The 11,319-nt window shown below is 37.8% G+C and overlaps 1 protein-coding gene across 1 annotated transcript in view; it reads right to left on the bottom strand.

Annotated features, from left to right (window-relative positions):
- Nucleotides 1-1,004: 1,004 nt before the first annotated feature.
- Nucleotides 1,005-11,319, bottom strand: part of LOC141461463 (uncharacterized) — a 43,250-nt gene continuing 32,935 nt past the window's right edge. Inside the window, exons 2-5 of the mRNA XM_074142601.1 lie at nucleotides 6,757-10,297; nucleotides 5,614-5,678; nucleotides 3,679-3,883; nucleotides 1,005-1,300 (exon numbers count right to left, since the gene is read on the bottom strand). Of these exons, the coding sequence (XP_073998702.1) occupies nucleotides 3,788-3,883; nucleotides 5,614-5,678; nucleotides 6,757-10,297 (3,702 nt within the window). The 3' untranslated portion in view covers nucleotides 1,005-1,300; nucleotides 3,679-3,787. The remainder of the gene's footprint in view (nucleotides 1,301-3,678; nucleotides 3,884-5,613; nucleotides 5,679-6,756; nucleotides 10,298-11,319) is intronic.

The following is an 11,319-nucleotide window of genomic DNA, read 5'->3' as shown; positions in this document are numbered from 1 at the left end:
TCCTTAATAGTAAAACTAAATTTCGGAAAAGGACAGCAATATTTTAGAGCTCAAAATGACGGCGTAATCAAAGTGCGCAGTATTTCTTCGACAACTCCCGGGAGAAATTGTCAGAACATCCTTTTTGAACCTTAATTTTAAATGGTTACAATTTTTATTTAAAATATTTTAGGAAAAACTCAGTTTTGGGGCCTAAAAGCAAAGCTCTGATGCCACAGCAGATATTTAAAAACTATAAAAGACTACAAACAAACAAAATATTTCGTAAACGAGAAGTTGGTAAAGTATTCGATTGCAACGAACAAAATTCATGTTTTGTTAGGGCAATCTGGTTATGAAGTGCACAGTCACTGCAACTGCAACGCTACGCCTGGATTGAACGAGCAACGAGGTCCCACAGGAACGGTTTTTTTTTTTTGTCGATGCAATCACCATCACAATTCACAACCATCATTGCTCACAAATGATCTGGAGCAATATAGAAGCAATCTTTTTTCTCCCAATTCCTTAAAACACGTAACGAAAAAGATTTTGTTGAACATTTTCAATAAAATTACCCAGATTTTCTTTATATCCTTCTCAGCTGTTTAAAATTAAACATGGAAAATTCATAAACCTTGTGAATATTGTGCAGAGTGTATGTAACGATAGAGAAAGGTAAATAGTATATGGAGGGTACACTTTCTTAATTACCACCAACGTGTGCTAATTACCAAGATGTAGTACATGGGATTTAGAACTACATTGTTCTGTGTATTCTCCCTTAAGAATAAAAATAAAATTAAACATTCAAAAAAAAAACTTTCTTGAGGTTCTATTAATAAAATATATTTTATTGGGAAGAAAAGTTACTTTAGTGTATATGGTGAGAGGTAAGCAAGTAGAGAATCGATAATATTTTAATTGAAAAAAGACGATGTTTAAAAAAGAGCAAGTTATGATGTAAAAATAAGTTACTTTTTCTTCTGAATAAATAGGGGTTCGAGATGTAGATGAAAATGTGATTTAGAGAAACGAAAACCATTCATTTATTGGTTTGATTACAAAGTACGAGTTGACTTCATAAAAAACTACCAAATGACGTAATTTTTGTAAGTTTATAAATAAGTAAGGAAGTAAAATCCAAAAGAGTTTACCTCTTTGGGCATAAAGCTAAACCCAAGAAAACTTGGTCACCTTTTTTTTTGTTGTAGACTCAAAACAGACATCCATTTTTACCCATGATGAACTTCTAAAGCAACAGCTGTTCATCGGTGCATCCGTTTTGACGTGATCATATCTTCCGTCTTCCATTGTACGGCTTAAAAAAGGAATTTTAAATTAAATCAATTGTATATATAAAAACTATATTATGGCATTGAAGTCATTAACATTTTTTGTTCTTATTTAAAGAGTATATACAATGAAATTAACACACACAAAAAAATGTTTTTGTTCAAAGAAAACAAACAAAAAACTAAAATTCTATTTTAAATAAATAAATTAATGCACAAATATTACAAAATTGCCTTTATCCATTTTAATCCTTAGTTATTAAAAAAATAAAATAATCTGACTTTTATACAACTATTTTTTGGGCAGAGACGCTATGTGAACTTTAAGACATTAAATTGAGGCATACTTTGGGATAAGCAGTCTTAGAAGGTACCTTAATAACATTACTATTACCTTTTAAAAATAAACTGCTCCACAAAAAAAGTGGCGCACTTTGAAAAAAGCGTTTATTTTTTGTTTTATCACATTTTGGGGAAAGATTATCAGTTTTAATTGTTTTCATAAACTGTCAGAGAACAATTAATCGAATCAAGGCCCAAAGTTTCTTGAAAATAGAGAAGCAATTCCTCGTTTAATCCCCTTCGGTCTTTTTGTGTAAACAACAACATGAACTTTACCTCAACAGTAAATAAATTTATTGACCTCTACAGTTGCGTTTTGACTTTTTTCAAGCTGAAAGCATTGCAAATTCTCAGAAAACGGTGATTACTGCAGAGCAAGTGGCCTGTATTATTGCATTAGTTGAGGATGGACGGAGTCAGCGGTACGCAGCACGAACGTTAGAGTTGCCTGAGACCACCGTCCGTAGAGCCATCCATTGTTACCGGGAGACAGGCCTCTGCACTCCAGGCAAGGTTCCGGTCGACCAAGAGCCACAGAAGCACTTGATGACCGATTTATTAGAATTCACACTCTTGAGAAATCGTACATCAACTGCTTCTGAAACAGCTCAAACAATGCTTACTGTTCGTGGAGTTTCAGTCAGTGCCGAAACTGTACGAAGAAGGCTCGCTGAAATGAATTTACGCCCTAGGAAGCAAGCCACAGGGACCATTGTACACCGTAGACCAACGGAGAGCCCGTCTAGAGTTCGCTAGGGAACACCGCAACTGGTCTGAGAACGATTGCAGTAACGTTCTCTTTTCAGACGAGTCCCGTTTTGCTCTCTACGCACCTGATGGGAGGCGACGAGTTTACCGAAGGCCTGGAGAGCGCTACGCTCCGTGCAATATTTCTGGTAGACTACCATTCTGAGGTGGTTCAGTGATGGTGTGGGCTGGGATTTTTATGGAGGCTAAGATTGAGCTCCACGTGTTCAACAGGGCAATCTTGAATTCAGATTTGTATGTGAGGGAAATTTTGCAGAAACCCTGTGCACCATTTATTGGGGAGAATTTTATTTTTATGCAAGATAATGCCCGACCACACACTGCCGCCTGTGTTGTTCAATATCTCCACGATACTGGCATTCGTATTCTGAGATGACCAGCACGCAGCCCGGATTTAAATCCAATTGAACATCTTTGGGATGAGCTCGGTAGGCGATTAAGATGGAGAAATAATCCTCCCAGGAGCTTAGAAGAGTTGCGAGGTGCTCTGGTGGAGATATGGCAGGAATTGACACAAGATTTCCTGAGAAATTTAATAAGGAGTATGCCGAGGAGATTGGATGCAGTAATGCGAGCAATACACGTTACTAAAATTCTTTTTCTCCTTTTTTAATCGGAAGAAATACTTTTTTTTTCAAATTCATTTTTTGCCGAGAAGTACTTTTTTGTTAAATTAAAGGTTTTTATTTCTTTAAGATTATTTTTTTATTTTATTTTAGCCCTCCCGTAAATTTATACTTCTTATATTTGCTAACTAAAATAAAATGTAGAACAAAAAAGTTACAGAGAAAAAAAAATAACGCATTTTTAAAGTGCGCCACTTTTTTTGTGGAGCAGTGTATAATGTTAAGTTCATGACTTCTCTTCTACACTAATAAGATTAACATTTAAAAAAAAACCTCCTGTAAACGTACGATAGTAAGATAACATCTCTGTCCAATAAATTCAGAATATATTTGGTTCAATAAACGGGTGACAATTGTTCGGTCCGCGAGAATCTTCAAAAAATAAAAAATAAATAAAGAAGATTCTAGCGAAGTTTTATTTAACTTCTGTGACATTCCTTGTGCGTCATCTCACACAACATTTAATAAACACCAAGGACTGTCAGAAGTTGCGGTGGCCACCCTTTCTTAAATGACTTACTTAATAAATAAAATTAATACATTAAAATCAGGTATTTAAATAAATACAAAATGTATTCAAATAATAAATATACAAAAAAAAAAAAAAATGGGCAACTAGAATTACTATATCAACAATGGATATAAAGCAAATACAAATATCTAGTCACCTAGAAAAGTAATTCTTGTTTGAGCAATAACAATTTTTTAAAAAAAATTGTTCCTCAGTGTTTTTGACAGTTGTCAGGAAACAATTGGAATCCTCCCCAAATGTTTACTTCAGCGAGTCGTCCTGAATTCTACTTTCGAACTGCTGAGTGAACTGGCTGAACCTAGATATTGTACCGATGCTTGAATTTCACCTGGTTCTAAGTTCTGCAACATGGAAAACCAAAAAAAAAAGATGTTCAGTAAAGTACAATTATCAATATATTATGAATAAAATTGTTATAGATAATGTTGGATTAGCGAACGGAAAGATGCAACAAAGGAAAAAGGTAGGGGAATTTTAGATAAAGCTGCACCAGTAAGAAGCCTTGCCTTTATTTTCAATGGATGAGCATAAAGCAAAGTTATGTTGGTCTTGAGCTTAACAGGGATGTTAAATATCTACAATCAGTGGTACACGTACATTGTACCTGATTCAGGGCCTCTGAATCTCAACCCAGTTTGTTGCCATAGCTATGGAGACTTTGATCGGTAAAAAAGGGACTTGTCCGCTGAAGCCCCAAAGTGGAAAGTGCCTGCTGGAAAAATTAAAGCAGCCCAGCATCGCTTAAAGGCACTTTTTCGGAACATGTACTTCCGATGGACTAGAATTTTGGCCTAAATATGCTTAGGTTTTCTGACTGACTAACACAGATGGGTAGAGTGAGTCTTTAAAGAAAATACGATAGGAACTGTCAATTATAGCCTTCTCCCCGGAAATGATCCAAGGATGTTAATAAGCTAAGGATTCAAGATTGGCGAGAACCTTTTTGCCAACGTATCGACAAATATATTGTCTTCTTCATAGGGCGTGGCTATGCGGGTTAACAGTTTTCTGTAACTCAACCAACCCGCATAGCCACGCGCCCTGAAGAAGATGTATGCGATTTGTTGAAACGTTGGCAAAAAGACGAGTTGTTGTTTTTATTTGACCGATTCCTCGCCAATCTTGAATCCTTAGTTTAATAATTTACGGTCACGAAGCCTTTTATTATTCATGATGTTAATAAGCAAGCACAACGATGGATTCTGAAAGATAAATGGCGGAGCTATAGTGTACGCGACGAGCTGCTAATTACTGAACCTGTTGGTGACGAATAGACTCGAAACTTTGGTGAGGGAAGCGAAGGCGATTCTTCCCATCCTTGAATAAACTGTGGGCGAAAAAGAAGGGCTAGATAGACGGGACAGAGACGTCAGTAAATGCACGATGAGTTATTATTCCTCAGCCAAGCAAATAATCATCGGGCTGAATATTGCGTCTGATAGCGTAACAGGAGGAAGTGGAAGAAATTTTGGAAACTGGAATATTGATAAACATATTCACCCGCATCCTAGCAGAGTAATTCTTAGCATTCACTACGCTAAGTCAGGCGCCACAGTAACCGAACGGTTATAGGCAAGACCCGCAAAGCTATGACGTAATTGTGGTACTACTGGGTTCTATTCCCGGTCTTAGGTCTTGGATTTTATTTAATGATTAATATGAGAAATTAATTGTAAACTATGCATGCTAGTCGCCTCCGTCCTCGACACCTAATTTGGGTAATTGGACGTAAAGCCCACCTATGAAAACAGGCATTACTTTACTTTACTTTTGTTTTTTACTACGCTAAATACTGACTCGCTATTCACTAAAATTTGAGACTATATCACAGATATCAGATACAGGCGTAGTACGGTGAAAGCGCCCTGATTTAAACTCGTGACCGCAAACTTAGGGATTTCTTAAATTGGTCCCTAAATTTCAAATTTATAATAATATACTGTAATTATTTACTGCAATGCTGAAGATTTTAGTTAAGAGTACTGAATCTCCACTATTAAATTTTTAAATATTGCGCAAAGTAAAATCAATAAAAGAATTTATCTTTCTAATGATAAATCAAATAGCTTACATTCTGTACATTATCACTGACATGGTTTTCTTTTTGCTTTATTGGCTGCGCTGTAATCACTGCCCCTGGAAACAGAAAAATAAATTCAATACCTAGCTAAAATAAAAAAAATTAAATGTACTGGTATTAATGTAATACTAAAAATGAAGTTGTTTTTGGCAAGAAACGAAATTTAGAAAGAACCATTTCTCGGGAGCCCAATGTCTTTAGAAGATGGTGCAGCCCCTTAAACTACGCCCCCCCAAAATAAGACTTCACTTCCTGCCCAGCGAAACAACAGCTGTATCTTCATATTGAGCTTCTGGTACAGTCTTTATATAAAAAAAACACAAAGTTCTCTTTTGAAACTAATCTTTATTGGTACCGACAAACTGGGCTCAAGACGTTTTATTAGGATATGCGTAGCAAGTCACGGTCTACTCAAAGGAGACAGAGGTTTTATTTTTTACCCATAATCATGGGTTTAATATTGGGAAGAAATAATCTTCCCAATAACTGTGCCTGTATAGGAATAATAACTGTGCCTGTACTAGGAATAGCTTATTACTTACAGATTTATTTTATTCTACTTATTCCACTATTTGATTCGGTGTTATTATTCGTATTAAATTTATAACCCTAGGATTACCGATCAATTTAGATGTGACAACGTTTGAAGAGTAAAGTGTAACATTAAATATGATCAAATAAACTATTATTATAATTGTACACTCCTATCTGTGGAGGTAATCTCCACCCTATGCACTTCAATAATACTTATATTTCAGAGGACATTGGTAATAATATTAATCAAATAATATATATAATTCTGACAGTATTAGCCTTTCCGTTCCAAGGATGCGCGTAATCTCGGTTCTCAGTCAGTTCGTGTTCCATAAATGGAAGTTTTAGATGAGTCATTAGATTCACTCGTCCCTTTACAAATGTTCTTTCTGTGTATTCAAAGTTTTTACCACTTGTAATAAGAAAGCGTTACCAGTGGGGCCTGATTGGTCATTAAAATTGTCAGTTTGCCCCTTTTGAGTTTCGAGTTTAAAACCCTTTCGCACAGATATAGAAAAAAATATTCCAGATACACTTCAGATATTAATCTGTCTTAAGAACATTATCAATAACAAAAAAAAAAAATGTTTAGTTCCATACCTTTATCAGTAGAAGACTCGTTACGATTTCCAATGTAAACTGGGCGAGCCTGTTCTGTAGTAACGTCGGCTTTGGTTTCATTATTCGCAGGTCCTGATGGCCAAGCGGAAATTGGAGTCACTACGTAGACTTTCTCATTGGTCAGCGGAGAAATGGATACTTCCAGTTTTTCCCAAGGTTTTTGCGTAGATGTACCATTATTATTGTTATTACTTCCTATTTCCGTTGTACTCTTCACTTTCGTTTCAATCAGTGACCATCCGTCAGTTTCGCCAATTAGATCAGTATCATTAAATTCACCAGCATCTTTGACGCTATTTGTATTCTTGTAGGATATGTGATAATGCTGGCTGGCCGCCGTTTCATGATCATAATTTGGCATTTTCGTTTCTTGTGGATCATTTTCTAATGGTGAAGAAGTTGTAAAATATTCTTCGGGTATTTTCTTTGAAATCTGCCTGCCTAATGTATCTCTTTTGCCGAAACCTTCCACCGTCCATTTGTCTATATTTTTCTGCAACCTTGCTAGGTCCACTGAATCCTCTTCCCCTTCCAATAATGCTCGAATATTTGTAGCCAAAATCTGTTGGACATTACCCGCACGATGATCCTCGTTTAATATTCCAACTTCCAGTAATTTGTTCAGAACATCTGGCGGCAGTGAATGTATAAAAGCCTCACTTGGCGCTGCCTGTGTTTCCAGATTCTCTGATCCTGTTGCTGAGAGAGCATAGTTTATATTTGTAGGATTATTAACTGGCGAAGAGTGTCCATTGTTTATGTAAATCGTCTGCAAGTCCGGAGCATTCGTCACCGGATCTGATGGTACTTTGCGTGCTTGTGGCGGCTTCTTAACAGTGGTGTATGGTACGATTATCTGATGGATTTGTTTGGTCTTCTTTGGTGAAGCTGTAGTTGTGCTTGGCTCGGAGAAAGGCCTAGGAGGAGTGATGGAATCACTAGAAACTGCGGTCCATCCTAGGTTGGCATTGCCGGATGATAGTGCTTCGAAATAGTTGCTACCCTGGTGATTTGCAGTGCTGTATGTATGTCTATGGTTATAAGATTCTGGTGTTGATGTAGTACTGACTGGGTCTTGATAACTGGAATTATGTGAAGTGTAAGCAAATTTCTCATTATTTGGCGGCAAATTCACTGCCACAGCAGCATTACTTACTGAGCCAGCTTTTTCACTATCAAGCACTGGCTGAGATTGACGATTATGCTGAAGATGTTGTGCAAAACTATGGTAGCCTACGTCAAAATATTTTGGAAGTTCCGGAACATCTAATATTGGTGCTTGAATTATCTGCATAGGATATTCAACTGACGAGAGTATTTCATACAGTGGAATGCTCTTGATGATACTCACATTTGGTACGTTTCCACTGGCTGGAGCTGTGGAATATGTTGAAGGCCTCAAGGTTGGAGAAGCAGCCAAACTGGAAGCAGTTTGCGAAGAGCTGGACGCTTCATGCGCTGAATCGCTTAAAGGTAAATTTGCAAAGTTTCCAACAACATGTTTAGCTTCTTCTGGCTGATTTGCTGGTTTATGTACAGACAAATCTGGACCAGATGGAGGGCATTTATTGCAAGAATGATCTGATTCGGATATGGTAACAATGACGTTTGAATGTGTTTTAACAGGCTGTTGCAAATTATTACCAAAAGGAGCTGGCGGATGTAATGGTGGAAGTGGATTTTGGCTTAACTCTGGGAATGGCAGTGGCTGATGAATCTTTATGGGCTGTTGATGTGTCTGCAGCGATGGTGGCGGCGGAGGAGGCGTCAAATATTGATCGTAACTGTGCGATTGGTGTGACGCACTCTGCTGTTGAGTCTGATGTGCTGCTACTGGTGGTTGAGGTGGAGGACTTATGTATGTGGAAGGTATTGAGGGATTTCGAAGTTGTGATGCTGCTGGAGAAATGTACAAAGGTTTCTGAGAAATAAACATATAAGGACGCGGAGGTCTCATTAGCGTCCACGGTGGGCCGTGTTGTTGCAACTTGCCGGGAATGTTTCCTGGCTTAGCCTGGCTACTTTGTAGTTTTGTTGGAAGATAACCAGGTTTCGGTGGAACAAATCCTTTGGTTGGACTATACTGTGGTTTCGGCGGCACTGCGTTAACTGAAGGAGGTCTGAATGGTTGTTTAGCATAATTTTGTTCTACTTTCGGTGGCTTAAATTCTGAGCTAGGTACACTGTAATTAGGCTTGGGTGGTAAATATTGCTGTGAAAGAGGTGGCCCCGTATCTGGTTTTGGATGTCCATACTCAGGTTTTGGAGGAACAATTTCTGCGTTAGGTGGTCCGTATTCATTGCTGGCTATTCCTTCTTCTTGGTTGATATTGTGTTTGGGAGATTCCAGATTAAGTGGCTGCGGAGGTGGGCCCTGTTCAGAAGAAGAAACGCCTTGATCAAGAGGTGGTCCGTATTCAGGTTTAGGTGGTCCATATTCTGGTTTAGGTGGACCATATTCTGGTTTAGGTGGTCCATATTCTGGTTTAGGTGGGCCATATTCTGGTTTAGGTGGTCCATATTCTGGTTTAGGAGGTCCATATTCTGATTTAGGTGGGCCATATTCAAGTGTTGCACTGTTAAAATCAGGTTTAGGTACACCATATATCGGTTTCGGTGGAATATATCCAGGATTGTAATTTTGTCCCGGGTGAGGCGGCTTAAGACCAGAGGTAAAATCTGGTGATGGGAGTCCATATTCAGGTTTAGGTGGTCCGTATTCAGGTTTAGGAGGTCCGTACTCTGGTTTGGGTGGTCCATATTCAGGTTTAGGTAGTCCGTATTCTGGTTTGGGTGGTCCATATTCTGGCTTTGGTGGCCCATATTCTGGTTTAGGTGGTCCATATTCTGGCTTTGGTGGCCCATATTCTGGTTTAGGTGGTCCATATTCTGGCTTTGGTGGCCCATATTCTGGTTTAGGTGGTCCATAATCTGGCTTCGGTGGCCCATATTCTGGTTTAGGTGGTCCATATTCTGGCTTTGGTGGTCCATATTCTGGCTTTGGTGGTCCATACGCTGGTTTAGGAGGTATATAACTCGAACTTAAAACTGGAAGATAAGTATTATCAGGAGGTCCATACTGTATTGGGACCGCAGCTAGACTAATTGTCGGTATCTGTAACGAATATGTACCTGTATCTTGAACATAGCCCACAGCCCTAGCTACCGGTACCCAAGGCACACTATTACATGGATTACACTTGGTCTTCCTTTTCCCATGTCCAGCAGCCGCCGCAGAAGACCATGCTTGCCGTGGTTCAGAACCGCTAGCTTTTAGATCTTCTTGTCGTGGGACGGTCGCTTGATTTGAATTTTGACCGCCATCAGATCCCAAAGATAACCACCTAGCTAGTCGTTGTGTGACCGCAGCAACAATCCCCAATCCACCATCGCTTTCTTCTTGTTGTGATTTTGCTTGTGCAGCTGGATGTGTAAGTTTCGAGACGGTATGACCATGTGTATGTCCAGATGGTTCTGCTGAATAACATATTACTAAAGATGACAACAGGAACACCAGCCACTGGAAAAAAAAGAAGAAAAAACAAGTATAAATATAAATTAGTTCAAGTCCTGAATAGATGCTACAAAAATATGATAAATTTATTGAATAAGCAAAAGTTTGGAAGATCATTATCACTATGATAAAAGTCCATCAAGCTCTAAGGTAAACACCGGATTAACGAACTAGGCGCTAAAGAAATGGATGGGGAAGACTACCACACTTTAATCAATGGTTTTGACCCGCAAAACTTAAGAAACTTTGCCTTCGACTAATTCTTCCTTGCCCAAAACTTTATAAAAGCGGTTTCTTCGGGAGCATAGCACCGCTCCTCACTCTTTAAAACATGTATTTCCGATAAAAACTTAATTTCAGAAAGGAAATACGTCATAACATTTACAATAATACAAAAAAAAAAGAAAAGAAAAGAAAGAAAAAGTAGTTCATCTTAATAAATCAAAAAGAATAAACTAATTACTTGTGTGCGCGTGATTGACTACATCATAGAAGTTGATTGGAGGAGCTGGTTCAAAAAGTGGCACATAGAGTGTGTTACTTTCACTAGAACGAAACCAGCTTCATGCACACTAATACATACACATACCCACATACCTAGTTCTGTTTTCACGTGACCTCCACATGTTAGTCGAACAATAATGAAACGTAATGTTTTCATAGGATCATTTTATTAATATCTTTGGGTTTTCTTTCTCTTAATTATTGCGATAATCGATTTATTTTAAATGAAAGTATGAGTGAATCTTTTCCGTACTAGATTTGTTTTGGAAACAATTTCTTCCTATTTCCGTTTTAGATATTTTAAGTTGTTTCTACCTCTAAATATTTGATTATGAAATTTCTAACCAAACTTTCAAGAAGAATCAAAAATCAATACACCATAGGTGCAGTTTTAAAGAAAGACTTTTTATATAATTTACTATAAATTAGCCAAACGGATTCATTTGAAAATGAGCTAAAGGCGTACGTAAGCTTAAATGTCAGTTTAGCTTCTAATTTTTTTCTCAATTAATAGTTTATTTCTG

Source organism: Rhodnius prolixus, unplaced genomic scaffold (genome assembly GCF_049639745.1).
Source record: "Rhodnius prolixus isolate KJV_2025 unplaced genomic scaffold, Rpr scaffold_6, whole genome shotgun sequence".
In the NCBI taxonomy this organism is placed as follows: Eukaryota; Metazoa; Arthropoda; class Insecta; order Hemiptera; family Reduviidae; genus Rhodnius; species Rhodnius prolixus.
The sequence above is the reverse complement of the archived record's forward strand: the minus strand, read 5'-3'. Positions and strand labels throughout refer to the sequence as shown.